This window comes from Hylobates moloch, unplaced genomic scaffold (assembly GCF_009828535.3).
Source record: "Hylobates moloch isolate HMO894 unplaced genomic scaffold, HMol_V3 SCAFFOLD_15, whole genome shotgun sequence".
In the NCBI taxonomy this organism is placed as follows: domain Eukaryota; kingdom Metazoa; phylum Chordata; class Mammalia; order Primates; family Hylobatidae; genus Hylobates; species Hylobates moloch.
This window is the reverse complement of record NW_026652290.1, coordinates 44,202,152-44,217,774: the sequence shown is the minus strand read 5'-3', so window position 1 is coordinate 44,217,774 and position 15,623 is coordinate 44,202,152. Positions and strand designations below refer to the sequence as shown.

General features: G+C 43.6%; 1 protein-coding gene and 1 non-coding gene across 2 annotated transcripts in view; one reads left to right on the top strand and one right to left on the bottom strand.

Annotated features, from left to right (window-relative positions):
• Positions 1 to 6,509: 6,509 nt before the first annotated feature.
• CRACDL (CRACD like) overlaps positions 6,510 to 15,623 on the bottom strand; it is a 159,580-nt gene continuing 150,466 nt past the window's right edge. Inside the window, exon 10 of the mRNA XM_058428527.1 lies at positions 6,510 to 6,646. Coding sequence (XP_058284510.1) covers positions 6,597 to 6,646 — 50 coding nt within the window. The 3' untranslated portion in view covers positions 6,510 to 6,596. The remainder of the gene's footprint in view (positions 6,647 to 15,623) is intronic.
• On the top strand, positions 11,562 to 11,700 carry LOC116484422 (U4 spliceosomal RNA). The gene has a single exon (XR_004252580.1). It is a non-coding gene; the product is annotated as a U4 spliceosomal RNA (small nuclear RNA).

Genomic DNA, 15,623 nt, shown 5'->3' with positions numbered 1-15,623 from the left:
GTTTCTGTGGTGTAAATACTCCCATCACAGCCAATTTCAAGCCACCAATGAGATAACACTACACGCAGAGTCGGAAGAGATGCATAGACGTGAGTGATTATATAGCATTCTCGCCATAGGGACACAATGGATGGACATTATCTCAGGGGAATAGCTATTGGTAGAAGGTAGCAAACTAGGAAGAGATGAGTTTTCAGTATTTATTGCTTTGTTTCTAATGTAACGTATTTAACTGTGAGTTTTCATCATTTAATTTTTAACACTGGCTGTGTTTGGCCCCTGGCTCAGAAAATTCCTGCAGATTTGACAATCGGCTCTCCTGCCTGTGGTCATGCCTTGCAGCCACTTTTCCACCCCCACACAGTTCTCAATCACCACAGTCTGGCTTCTGCCCCACATGCCAAGGAACCTCTTCCACCTCCTTGTTGCTGACTTCCCTCTTACCTTCCTGGATCCCCAGGGGTGTGGGACTCTAGGACCACCTACTCCTCCAGCTGCCACAGCCCTGCAGAGCCCGGCTTCTGCCTCTCCTCTGTCCGTATGCTCCTGCTCTCTGTCCTTCCTCAATTCCTCTCCTTGATCCATCTCTCAGGGTTTCTGGCCTCAGCCCTGGTTCCCTTTGAACTCTCTCTGGGCAACTTCAGCCATCTCCCTGCCCCATGATCCTCTTCTTTCTGTGGGTGACACTCCATTCTCTATCCCCAGCCCAGCCCTCTCCCAGGCTTTGGCCCACAGCAGGTGCTCACAGTGCATCATGGCTTCAGTGAACACATGAAGGAATGGGTCACTGAAACTATCCCTTGTCCCCTTCTCACTGGCCCCCAGCCCATCCTCCACATTTATCCAAAACCCATCTTTCTCAAATGCAAGTCTTAAGCACCGCTTTTGAGCCTCTGGGAGACTGCTGCAGTGGCTCAGGGAGGCCGGGCTGGGGCCAGGCTGGCGAGAGCAGAGGTGCACAGACCTGGATACATTCATGGTGGCTTGGAGCGGGGGAACCCACAGACAAGGGCACATACCGAATGTGGAGGGTGGGTGGTGATTCCCAGGTGCCTGGTACAGGCATCCAGGCGGAGACAAACCATTCACTGACACGGGGACTTTGAGCCATTTCTGTTCTAACTTCTGATACCAAGTGTGTGGGTTTTTACCTCACACTAACCAGTTCTCCAGCTCTCCCAACACCAACTGGGTGTCCTACGATTCAATTCGGTTTTGACACTATCCATCAGCCTCAGGTCCTACAGGTTAAGAGCTCTGTCTTGCAAGGCTGCCCCCACTTCAGAGGCCAGTTGCAAGGCCTAGGCCTCCCAGACATCTGACCAGTGGACTATAAACCGGTGGTTCCCACAAACTCCTCCTCAGGTTTAGAACAGCTCACAGAACTCAGGAAAACATTTTACTTACACTTACTGGTTTATGATTAGGATGTAACTCAGGGACAGCAGATGAAAGGACTGCCCTGGGCAAGGCACTGGAGTGACTGCTGAGGAGCGTCCAGGCTCTCTCTGGATGCACCACAATCCCAGCACCTCCCTGTGCTCACCAGCCGGGAAGCTCTCCAGCCCTGTCCCTGAAGAGTTTTGTGGAGGTCACATCCCTTAGGCATGGTAGATTAAAACACTGGGCATTGGTATGTACCTCAACCTCCAGTCCTTCTCATCTCCTTGGAGGGGAGACGGGGGAGCTGAAAGTGCTAACCCTGTAGTCACAAGGTTGGTTCCTGTGGCAACCACTCCCACCTGAGGCTCTCTAGGAGCTCACTGTAAACTCAGGTATGGTTAGAAGGGGCTCATCTTGAATAACAAAAGACGTTCCTCTCACCCTTTTCTCTTAGGAAATCCCAAGGCTTTTAGAGTTCTCGTGCCAGAACCAGGGTGGAGAATCAAATATATCTCTTATGATATGACAATGTCATAGGGACTGTCATAGGAAGAGCAGATTTGTGTGCAGGGGAGGTGTCTAGGTGTACAGGTGCCTACTGGACTTCCAGAGACCAAGGGAGGCACATGGCTTTCAGAACAGAGGTCTGGGAGGAAGTAAAGGTGGGAGTTATTAGCATACAGATGATAGTAATGTCACACAGAAGAAAACAAAAATTTTCAGCAAGTTTTCATGGATTTTAGAATAAATTCTAAATGCCTAAGCATGGTCTCCCACAATGCTCCTGCCCCTCAGCTCCCCCTTGCTCTTGGTTTGGGTCTCAGTGCTGGCTCCCCTCCTCCACCCTTCCTTGCCCCTCCCCTTCATCCACTTCTTGCAAATGGTGGATGCCATACCTGCCTTGGGTGGTTCGGGCTGCAATACCGAAATACCATAGACTGCGTGGCCTATAAACAACACACTTATTTTTCACAGTTCTGGAGGTTGGGAAGTTCATGATTAAGGGGCAGATTTAGTGTCTGGTGAGGGCCCAATTTCTGGCTCATAGATGGTGACTTTTGTCTGTGTCCTCCCATGGTGAAAGGCGCCAGGGGGCTCCCTGGGGCCTCTTCTTATAGGAACCTATCCCATTCATCAGGGCCCCACCCTCATGACCTAACCAGCTCTCAAAGGCCCCACCTCCTAACATCAGCACATGGGGGTTAGGTTTCAACACAGGAATTTGTGGGGACATCAACATCCAGACCACAGCAGGGCTTCTCCTGCTTACTCCAGCAGATCCTCTGGCGGCGGTGACCGCCATGTGCCCTGCATGGAAGGGCCGTTCTGTCTCTGCCCCAGGACTTGCCCAACTCCTCTGCCCAGTGAGCTGAGAGCCCACTGGGAGTGGGGACATCCTTGTCACTCTCCCCGTGTTTCCTCAGTGCTTACCCAGTGCCTGGTTCATGATGGGTGTTGAGTGAGCATGTGTCAGAAGAAGACGTTATGCTGTGAGCTCTCTGAGGCTTGTGAGCCGGCCCCAGGGAATTCAAGTCCAGTTGTCGTTGGTGTTGGAGGTAACTGAAGAACACGGCCAGTCTCTCCTGGATGCTGTGCACTGGGTTCTCAGCGAGGCAGGAGGACTTGCAGCGGATGCCAGGGACACATGCCCATTTCTTCCTCCCACGTCAGCCTTCCCTTTTCTGGCCACATTTCAAACAGGTCTCAAAAGCCTGACCATGCCATGTGGCTTTTCCAAACCCACCTTGAGTAAACACACAGCTGCTGCCTCTCACCCACTGAGCTCAAATCTATCATCATTTTTGTATTGTGCACTCAGGTATGGTTTGGTTACATGCAACAACGTGCTGATCTGCCTCTTCATGGAAGCATCGAGGGTCTTGGACCATGAACTGCTCTGGTGAGACGACAAGAAGGGGACATTGGGACTTAGCAGTTGGCACAAGGCCTCCTGGAGCAATTCCAGGACCCCTCTGGGGAGTTACAACGGTGGTGACAGGGAAGATTTACCATCTGGGACTGTGCTAGGTGCCAAGCGGAGCAGAACTTGTCAGTTTCCTGGAACTGAGTATTAACGATTCCGGTCAAGCAGGAAATGTCTGTGCCTGTTCTTTGCTAAGCTGGATTCCTCACTCACTAGGCATCAAGGTGCCTGCGGAGTACCCTAGGCATGAGAAAGGTCTCTCGGGAGGCCGAGAGTGCCTGGCCTGCCCTCTGGCCCCACCCCAGGTCACAGCTGGGGTCTCTGTAGGCTGCTCACTGGTAATGGAGGAAGCCATCATGGACTTGGGTCCCATCGGGGTGGCTCTCGGAGAAGCCCTGCAGAACTGTGGTTTGATTTTAATGAGGGTAGAAGATTCTAAAAGTTTATCATGAAAAGCCCCATGACCATCTGTGTTTTAGAGACTTTGATGACTTCAGAGGCCTTGAAATACAATCCCAGAGAATAACAGTCAGCTTTGGACATGCGTGTTTGTGTGTGCGTGCATGTGTGTGTGTGTTTTGTGGGGGGATTCCTAATTCTCACCCCCTAGCCTTCCTCCTGAGCTTGAAGCCAGCCTTGAACAGGCAAGGGTGGGTTCTTACCTTCCTCAGAGCTGGCTGAGAACCACAGAGGTAATTCCAAGTCAAATTAAACCCAGAGCCTTGTTCCAGCTTCTGTGTTTAAAGGAAAAGTCATTGTACATTTCTCCTGGATGCCCTCCTGCCCCCTGAGTCTCACTCCTGTGTGTGAACAGTGGGTAAAGTTCATATGGAACCAAAAAAGAGCCCACATCGCCAAGTCAATCCTAAGCCAAAAGAACAAAGCTGGAGGCATCACGCTACCTGACTTCAAACTATACTACAAGGCTACAGTAACCAAAACAGCATGGTACTGGTACCACAACAGAGACATAGATCAATGGAACAGAACAGAGCCCTCAGAAATAATGCCGCATATCTACAACTATCTGATCTTTGACAAACCTGACAAAAACAAGCAATGGGAAAAGGATTCCCTATTTAGTAAATGGTGCTGGGAAAACTGGCTAGCCATATGTAGAAAGCTGAAACTGGATCCCTTCCTTACACCCTACACAAAAATTAATTCAAGATGGATTAAAGACTCACATGTTAGACCTAAAACCATAAAAACCCTAGAAGAAAACCTAGGCAATACCATTCAGGACATAGGCATGGGCAAGGACTTCATATCTAAAACACCAAAAGCAATGGCAACAAAAGCCAAAATTGACAAATGGGATCTAATTAAACTAAAGAGCTTCTGCACAGCAAAAGAAACTACCATGAGAGTGAACAGGCAGCCTATAAAATGGGAGAAAATTTTCGCAACCTACTCATCTGACAAAGGGCTAATATCCAGAATCTACAATGAACTCAAAGAAATTTACAAGAAAAAAACAAACAACCCCATCAAAAAGTGGGTGAAGGACATGAACAGACACTTCTCAAAAGAAGACATTTATGCAGCCAAAAAACACATGAAAAAATGCTCATCATCACTGGCCATCAGAGAAATGCAACTCAAAACCACAATGAGATACCATCTCACACCAGTTAGAATGGCCATCATTAAAAAGTCAGGAAACAACAGGTGCTGGAAAGGATGTGGAGAAATAGGAACACTTTGACACTGTTGGTGGGATTGTAAACTAGTCCAACCACTGTGGAAGTCAGTGTGGCGATTCCTCAGGGATCTAGAATTAGAAATACCATTTGACCCAGCCATCCCATTACTGGGTGTATACCCAAAGGACTATAAATCATGCTGCTATAAAGACACATGCACACATATGTTTATTGCGGCATTATTCACAATAGCCAAGACTTGGAACCAACCCAAATGTCCAACAACGATAGACTGGATTAAGAAAATGTGGCACATATATACCATGGAATACTATGCAGCCATAAAAAATGATGAGTTCATGTCCTTTGTAGGGACATGGATGAAACTGGAAACCACCATTCTCAGTAAACTATCGCAAGGACAAAAAACAAACACCGCATGTTCTCACTCATAGGTGTGAATTGAACAATGAAAACACACGGACACAGGAAGGGGAACATCACACTCCGGTGACTGTTGTGGGGTGGGGGGAGGGGGGAGGGACAGCATTAGGAGATATACCTAATGCTAAATGACGAGTTAATGGGTGCAGCACACCAACATGGCACATGGATACATATGTAACAAACCTGCACATTGTGCACATGTACCCTAAAACTTAAAGTATAATAATAATAAAAACAACAACAACAACAACAAAAAAACAGTGGGTGACTTCTCTCAGTGAACACACTTTTGTTGATCATGATTTGCCAATCTGTTTCTGAAGTGGGGGGAAATTATAGCTGGTAAATTCTCAGTCTGGACAACACACAATGTCACTTCACAATAAAATGTGTGAGGATAGATAAGATAGTTATTGTCCTTGCAATATTAGAGATCACCATTAGGTGGTATATTAGTCTAGGTTCTCAGAGAAACAGAACCAATAGCATATAGATATACAATTATGTACCATATAACAATGTTTTGGTGAATGACAGGCCACATATACAACAGTATTTTTATTGTGCCTTTTCTCTCTCTCTCTTTTTTTTTTTGAGATGGAGTCTTTCTCTCTGTTCCCCAGGTTGGAGTGCAGTGGGGTGATCTCAGCTCACTGCAACCTCTGCCTCCTGGCTCCTGGGTTCAAGCGATTCTTTTGTCTCAGCCTCCTGAGTATCTGGGACTACAGGAGTGCACCACCACATCCAGCTAATTTTTGTATTTTTAGAAGAGATGAGGTTTCCCCATTTTGGCCAGGCTGATCTCAAGCTCCCAACCTCAAGTGCTGGGATTACAGGCATGAGCCACTGCGCCCAGCCTTACTGTGCCTTTTCTATGTTTAGATACACAAATACTTACCATTGTGTTACATTGCCTAGAGTATTCAGTACAGTATCATGCTGTATAGGTTTGTAGCCTAGGAGCAACAGGCTACACCATAGACCCTATAGGCTTGTTTAAGTGCGTTCTATGATGTCCACACAATGACTTAATTGCCTAACAATGTGTGTTTCAGAATGTATCCTCATTGTTAAGCAATGCAAGACTGCATATGAAGAGATTTATTATACGGTATTGGTTCACGTGAGTATGGAGGCTGAGAAGTCCCACAATCTGCTGTCTGCAAGCTGGAGACTCAGGAAAGCTGGTGGTTAGTTCAGAGGCCTAAGAGCTGGAGGGCCAATGGTGCAGATTGAGTCTGAAGGCCTGAAAAGCAGGGGGAAGATGGCAAGCATCAGACAGAGAGATGGCAAATCCTCCCTCCTGCTCTATTTTTATTCTGTTTGGGTCTTCAATAGATTGGGCAATGCCCACCTGTATTACTGATGGCAATCTGCTTTACTCAGCCCACTAATCCAAATGATAATCTCTTCCAGAAACACCCACACAGACAAATACAGAAATAATGTTTAACCAGCTCTCTGGGCAACCAGTGACCTAGTCAAGTTGAAACATGAAATTAACTATCACAAGTGTCATGGTAGCTTTTTTTCCTTTAAGTAGCTGAAATTAAAGTTAGACAATGCCCATTGTACCCTATTACAGAATAAAGGAATGAAGCCTACACTCTTTGGCATTGTGAAAACAAAGTTGCCAGCCAGGTGTGTTCCTGCCTCAGCACTGGGAGCTGTTTTTCATTCCCCAGGCCCAACCCTGTCATAAAAGTGCAAGCTGAACAATTAACAATTTGTAGATGATATTTAAGCAGTGCCTTAGAGGGGAAATAAAAGAACAACATGCCCTTTCTTTTCTGTTTTTAGTAACATTCTTGCTAACATATTTATGCATTTTGTACAGAGTACATAAGTAAATATCGTGGAAAAACACATTTTATACCTTCCAAGACCTTAATAATCATGGCAGTTATCAAAGGCCCAAGAAGGCCTCAGCACTAAATCATGTGGCTTCAGAAATGCATGAATAAATCTGTAGTCAAGCCTTTGCAGAGGAAATGTGAACTACAAATCAATTGGCCTCAGACAATTCATTTATTTAATTTGTCCTTTGGATTTACAAAGAGATCCAATTAATTTAGAGATGCTTCCACTGGCACTTGCTGCTCTGGAGGGCCCCTCGCTGAGAAAATTGAGTTCCTGGAACCAATGACTCACGTCGTTTATTTCTGTGCATTGTGCTCAGCCCCTGGAACCCAGCTTTCCCCATTTTAGAAGGTCAAGGGATTAACCTGTTCAGCATTTTATTTATTTATTTACTTATCTGAGTCTCACTTTGTTGCCCAGGCTGGAATACAGTGGTGTGATCTTGGCTCACTGCAACCTCCACCTCCAGGCTTCAAGTGATTCTCCTGCCTTAGCCTCCCAAGGAGCTGGGAGTTACAGGTGCACACCACCACACCCAGATAATTTTTGCATTTTTAGTGGAGACAGCGGTTCACCATGTTGGGCAGGTTGGTCTCAAACTCCTGGCCTCAAGTGATCCGCCGGCCTCATCCTCCCAAAGTGCTGGGATTACAGGTGTGAGCCACCGCATCAGGTCCTTTCAGCATTTTAAAGGGAACTCATTACCTAAATTGAGATGCTAAAAGGACTTTGCCCCAAGGGAGAACTCTTCAAGCTGACAGCCTGGCTTGGAAAACACCCACTGGATCACCAAATACTGACTGAGGCTTAAAGAGAGTTCCAAGAGCCTTTGTTGGGAACACCAAGCCCAGGACCACTCAAGCCAGTGTGTGTTTGGGCTCAGAACTCTCCTGGAATGATTCACCTCACTCTCAGTGCAGCTGAGGTTGTTGACGTCACTCTTAGCTTTCCAGGCTGTTAAAATATCAATCATACCAATACACAGGGAGAAAGGAGAAAACAGTTCGGCCTAATGGATTAGTGATGTTCTTTTCAATATGAAGAACTAGAATATGAAGAACTGAAGCTTTCCTCAAGATAACCTTTAGGAAAACTAACAGCTTCAAAGAGAAGAACCAAGATAAACAACCCAAGGTTGGTTCCCAGGGAAAGGAGAGAGGATTCAAGATGTGGACGTCTCAGAGCACCATGTCAGCGCATTGCTTCCAAGAAACAACAGTAGGTTGACCCAGCAAAGGTGCAGAGAACAAGAGTTCTTGAAGATTATTGGTTAGACTGAAAATTGAAATGTGACATGATTTTGAGTATTTACTGGAGTATAAGAAAAAAGAATCTGTGTGACTTTGATGCTTGGAACTGATTTAGTACCAGTGAATTATATTTATTTCTCCAATCACACTACTTAGTTCTGCAATGACTAATATTTATATAATTAAAATAATGTAAATATTGTTTCTTGGTTTGCAATTTTTAGAATCAACTTCTGGCAGAGCACCAAAGACCTAGTTAATTTACAAAACAGAATGCAAACATTAAAATATGGGTGCTGTGAAAGTAACAGTAGCATTAATAGCAGTTGGGCAAAGATGGGGTGAAGGGTAGGGTGAGGAAGGAATAGCAAGATCCTCATGTTGCCAAGGGGAGGCTCAAGAGGAACGGTCTCCTGTTAATGGAAAAAGAAACAGCAAAGTTATAAAGGGAAACAAACCAATGGGGAAAACTATTAATATATGTTGATAAAAGACAAGTCTTGGAGGGTTGCGGAGGAAAGAGTGTAAGAAAACAGCCTGTTGCAAGGCAAGAGTAATGCCACCTGAAGTGAAATCACCATCAGGATCGATGTTTGACTCCAGAATACCAAGGTGTTCCCGCAGTCAGGCCAAGAAACAATTCCTGTAGCATAGATAACCCCTTATAAAGATGCTTATCTAACTTCCCCAGTGGTCACACATTTTGCAGGAGGGTCTGAGACATGACCAACTGTACATGTTTTACCAAAAGCAGCTTGCTATATAAAGACTACTTTCTGGAGGGCAAGTACAGGAATCAACCATCTCTCAGCCACCAGAGATATTGCTTCTGTTTGTTAGTTCCTATTAAATGTTTCTTTCTTTCTTGGCTAGGTGTGGTGGCTCATGCCTGTAATCCCAGCACTATGGGAGGGCAAGGCAGGCGAGTGTCACCTGAGGTCAGGAGTTCAAGACCAGCCTGGCCAACATGGTGAAACCCCATCTCTACTAAAAATACAAAAATTAGTCAGGCATGGTGATGCACACCTGTAATCCCAGCTACTTGGGAGGCTGAGGCAGGAGAATCACTTGAACCCAGGAGGCAGAGGCTGCAGTGAGGTGAAATCATGCCACTGCGCTCCAGCCTGGGCAACAGAGTGACTTTTTTTTTTTTTTTTTGAGACAGGATATGACTCTGTTGTTCAGGCTGGAGTGCAATGGCATGATCATGGCTCACTGCAGCCTCTGCCTTCCAGGCTCAAGTGATCCACATCTGTCTCCCAAGTAGCTGGGACTACAGGCATGCATCACCATGCCCAGCTAATTTTTGTATTTTTGGTGGAGATAGAGTCTCACTATGTTGCCCAGGCTGGTCTCAAACTCCTGGGCTCAAGGGATATATCTGCCTTGGTCCCCCCAAAGTGCTGGAATTACAGGCATGAGCCACCATGCCCAGTCTAAATGTTTCTTTCTGAGAAACTGGATTTGTTAGTCTCTTTCTTCTACCTCTCAGCTCCTTTGGCCTCTGGGGGTGGGTTTACCTGCTTACCACAGAAAAAAGAGGTAATGTAAGACAGGAAATTATATATTTTTTAAAAAGTGTTTTAATTTTTAGTTTTTTATTTTTTGAGATGGAGTCTTGCTCTGTTGCCTAGGCTGGAGTATTGTAGCATAATCTTGGCTCACTGCAACCCCCACCTCCCAGGTTCAAGTGATTGTCCTGCCTCAGCCTCCCAAGTCTCTGGGAATTACAGGGACCTGCCACCATGCCCAGCTAATTTTTGTATTTTTACTGGAGATAGAGTTTCACCATGTTGGCCAGGCTGATCTCAAGTGATCTACCCACCTCGAGCTCCCGAAGTGCTGGGAGGAAATTTTCTCATGTTTCATGGTTGGGTGAGGGAGTATCAATAGATTAATATATCAATAAATAGAGTTATAAGCCTATATTACATAGAATTATGTGTGCATCCACCCAAAGAATACAGAAAATAGTTAAATGTGGTTATCCTGGAGAGCAGGACTCCTTCATGGAGAGCAAGGCTTTGCTCATTTAATATCATTCTATAGCTCAGGAATCAGTTAACTATAGCCCACAGGCTGGCTGCCTCTTTTGTAAATAAAGTTTTATTGGAACACAGTCATACTCGTTTGTATAAATATGTGGATGTATGAGTGTATGGATGACTTTGTGTTGATAATGGCAGAGTTGAGTAGTTGTGACAGAGACCACATAGCCTGAAATATTTGTCATTTGGCCTTTTAAGAAAAAATTTGCTGACCTCTGCTATAGACTATGATTTAAAAAAAAACAAACACCCATATGTATGCTTTATCCTGATTTAAAAAAATTAAAGTGGGGGGAAAGTCTAAACTGCCCACTTTTCAAAGCCTATTTCCAAACCACTGTAGACTTGAACTCTAGGTTATAAAACCTCCACATAACTTCTTTTTATTCCTAAATTGTCTCTAGTCACATGCATTTGATCCTGGAACTGGAATATTCACCATATTGTTCTATTTAATATTTCCAGCTCACAATAACAACAACAAAAATGTGGCATACAAAAAACCATGAAAATCACACTCTGAAGAGAAGAAGCAACCATTGGGACCAGACTCACACATGACACAGATGTTGGAGCTATCAGACATTAATTATGATTAACATGTTAAAGGACCTAAAGGAAAAGGTAGACAGCATGCAAGACCAGATAGGTAATTTCAGCAGAGAAATGGAAACCATTATAAAGAATCAAATGGAAATACTAGAAACAAAACACAGTAATGGAGATGAGATGTGCTTTTGATGGGCCCATCAGTATAATTTGTAGAGCTGAGTAAAGAATAAGTAAACTTAAAGATATTACCCAAAATAAAATGCAAAGAGGAAAAAAGCAAAAAAAATCTCAAGACAGTACAGATAATCCAAGAACTGTAGGACAATATCAGAAATATCAGACAGTCTAACATAAGCATAACTGGAATTCCAGAAGAAGAAGAAAGAGAAAATTAGGCAGAAAACATATCTGAGAAAAATAATGGCTGAGAACTTTTAAAAATTAGTGACAGAGCCTTATGCAGTGGCAGTATCATAGCCAATGAGGTTTATCTGAGGTGTAGTTATTGCTAATTGAAAACTTTTCCCAATATTCCACCATGATGACTTGAAATATAGTCAGCATTGGCAATTTTTGACAGTCTGTACAGACACTGAACTTTATAGTGAAAAAAAAGAAAAAACTTAGAGACACAGAATCAAAGACCTAAGAATACCAGAGCACACCAGCAGAATAAATACCAAAAACAAAGAAACAAACATACCTACACATATCATATGTAAATTGCTGTAAATCAAAGACAAAGAGAAACTCTTGAAGGCGATCAGAGAAAATAAACATGCTATCTATTGAGGAACAAGGATAAGAATTACAACAGACTTCTGTCAGAAACCATGCAAGCCAGAACACAATGGATTAACATCTTTGAAGTACTAAATGAAAAAAAAAAAAAAAAGTCTGGCAATCCAAAATTCTATACCGACTTAGAATATCCTTAAAAAGATATGAGAAGTAAAAACCTTCTCAGGCAGACAGAGATTGAGAAAATTCATTGCCAGTAAACCTACTCTACCATAAATATTAAAGGTAGACCTTTAGGCTGGGTGCGGTGGCTCACACCAGTAATCCCAGCACTTTGGGAGGCCAAGATGGGTGGATCACAATGTCAGGAGATTGAGACCATCCTGGCTAACATGGTGAAAACCTGTCTCTACTAAAAATACAAAAAAAAAATTAGCTGGGCATGGTGGTGGGTGCCTGTAGTCCCAGCTACTTGGGAGGCTGAGGCAGGAGAATGGTGTGAACCCAGGAGGCGGAGCTTGCAGTGAGCGGAGATCGAGTCACTGCACTCCAGCCTGGGTGACAAAGTGGGACTGTGTCTCAATAAATAAATAAATAAATAAATAAATAAATAAATAATAAAGGTAGATCTTTAGGGAGAAGGAGTATGATAAAGGTCAAAAAAGCATCAAAATAAAATAAATAAAAGCAAAGTAAAACATTTTTTCTTTATTTATATTTTCTCTAAAAGATAACTGTTAAAAGCAAATATAGTAACAATAGAATATGTGTTTATAACATATGGAAAAGTGAAATGTATGGCAAACAAAGCACAAAAAATGGGAAGGAAGAATTGGAAATATATTTTTATAAAATCCTTACAATAACTGTGGAATTGCATAATGTTATTTGAAGGCATACTCAAATTATTTTAAAATGTATATTTTAAATCTAGAGCAACCACTAAAACTGTTTGTAAAGTATAAATGAGATAAAATTGAGTCATAGGAATACTTTAATAGAGGGGATATTCAATATTGATATATTAATAGAAGAGATAAAATTGAATCATAAAAAATACTTCCAGTCTGGGCAACATAGGAAGACTCTACCTATGAAAAAAAATTAGCCAGCCATGACGGCACACGCCTGTAGTTTGGGAGACTGAGGTGGGAGGATAGCTTGAGCCTAGGAGGTCAAGACTGCAGTGAGCTGTGATTGAGCTACTGCACTCCAGATTGAATGGCAGAGTGAGACACTCTCAAAATAAAATAAAATAATAGAAAAATAAACACAGAGAAGGTTGTAAAAGAGAAAAAAAACAGCAAACAACAAATAGAACAAATAGAAAACAGCTAGTAACATGGTAAATTTAAATCTGACCATATCAATAACCATTTAAAATATGAATGGCCTAAACATGCCAATTAAAAGACTATGACTGAATAAAAAAGCGTGCCTCAACTTTATGCTGTCTACAATAAACCCACTTTAAAGATAAGACATACATACATTAAAAGTAAATGGATGGAGGCTGGGCATGGTGGCTCATGCCTGTAATCCCAGCACTTTGGGATGCCAAGGTGGGCAGATCACTTGAAGCCAGGAGTTTGAGACCAGCCTGGCCAACATGGCAAAATCTCATCTTTACAATTAAAAATTTTAAAAAAGGAAATAGATGGTGAAATGTACACTATGCAAACACCAGCCAAAAGAAAACTGGAGTAGCTGTATTAATTTTAAAGTAAACTTAAAACAAGGAAGATAATCAGGAATAGAGGCATTATATAGTAATAAAGGTGTCAATTATCCAAGAAGACATAACAGTTCTCTACATGTTTGCACCTAACCACAGAGGCTTCAAAATACCCAAGACAAAAACTAATAGATTTGAAAGGAGAAATAGAGAAATCCACAATTACAATTTGAGAGTTCAACACTCCTCTTTCAGTAAATGATGAATAAGTAGGCAAAAAATCAGTAAGGATATAAATGACCCAAAAAACACGATCAACCAATTTGGTCTAATTAACATTTGTAGGACTTTTCATCCAACAACAGCATTTCTCAAGTGTACATGGAACATTAATTAGCCAAGAACATTTGCCATATTTTGGGCTACAAAATGCCCATGTAAAGGCAATATTCCATATAACAGGTAGTTGTGGTCTGATACGTAGCCGAGAAGAGCAGGTTTGGATAGTTTCAAACAAAGTTCCTCTTTTTTTTTACCTGTCTCCTTCTTTCCATCTCTGCTGCCCTTCCACTCCCACTAAGAAACCCTGCATGGAAACATTCACGTAGCTGATTACCTTCTTTATTAATCCATTCAGTAGACATTAGCTAGACACCTACTGTGTACCAGGTGCACCACCATGCTGACTGGGTGTAAAGTAAAAGACGGCATTGCCAGGGCTGGTGAGTGCCTTGCAGATGAAGACTGCAGCCTTCTCCAGACTGAATCAAAGCAATGTCCTGAGAAGGAGGGAGGGGCACAGAGACTGAAGGTATTGGGAACTAGGGAGAGCGAAGAGAACTAAAAATGGAAGGTGATTTTTTTCTTTCTTTCTTTCTTTTTTGTTTTTGGAGACAGTCTCGCCCTGTCACCCAGGCTGGAGTACAGTGGCGCGATCTCAGCTTACTGCAATCTCTACCTCCTAGGTTCAAGCGATTCTCATGCCTCAGCCTCTGGAGTAGCTGGGATTATAGGCACACACCACCATGCTGGCTAATTTTTGTATTTTTGGTAGAGACGAGGTTTCACCATGTTAGCCAGGCTGGACTGGAACTCCTGACCTCGTGATCCACCCGCCTCAGCCTCCCAAAGTGCTGGGATTACAGGCATGAGCCACCACACCCAGACTCTTTTTCTTAATAAAAAGCTGTCTGCCACAAGTATCAAAAATAAGCTGGCCTTATTTGTGGCTGACCACAAAGGCTCAGAGTTGGTGGGGCCCAAGAGGTCACCTCTCCTAGCCTAGACCCAGAGAGGCAACCACAATCCTAAATGTAGACTACACTAGACTTGTATGTTAATCAGGACTGCCATAACACAGTATCCCAGACTGGGCAGCTTAAACAAGAGAAATTACTTTTTTCATAATTCTAGAGACTGAAAGTCAAAAATTAAGGTGTCAGCAGGGTTCATTTTTTCTGAGGCCTTTCCTTGGCTTGTAGACGGCCACCTCTGTCTTCATATGGTCTTCCTTCAGTGTGTGTCTGCGTCTTAATCTCCTTTTCTTCTTGGTACACCAGTCATACTGGATTAGGGCCCACACTAGTGACTTCATTTTACTTTGATTATCTCTTTAAAGACCCTGTCTCCAAATACAGCCAATTATGAGGCATTAGGTTTAACACTTCCACATATGAATTTTGAGGGACCCAATTTAGCCTATAGTATAGCTCTGAAGCCCAGCATCCCATGGGACGAGATCATAGAGAGAAGAGAGCTCTGAAACCCTGCTATGGCCAGTGCAGAGGTGTCAGTGGATGCACGGAACTGTTGCCTGTAAGGGCAGCAGCTGCTGGGACCCAGGTCCCCTGCAGTTACATTCAGGGTCCCCATTGATCCAAGACGTATCTGTCTCTAGACAGTGCCAGGAAAGCCGGCTCTGATCTTGGCCACTGTGAGTCTAGTGCCCAGCCCTATATCCTTTGTAAACTCCTCATTTCAGCACCACTGGTGGACAGTGCTCTGAGAGGACAGGGCAATCTGAGGCAGAGGCTCCGGTGGGCTGCCCTATACCCAGCATTATGGCGGGTGTCCAACCACTGCCTCCTGCTCTGCCTT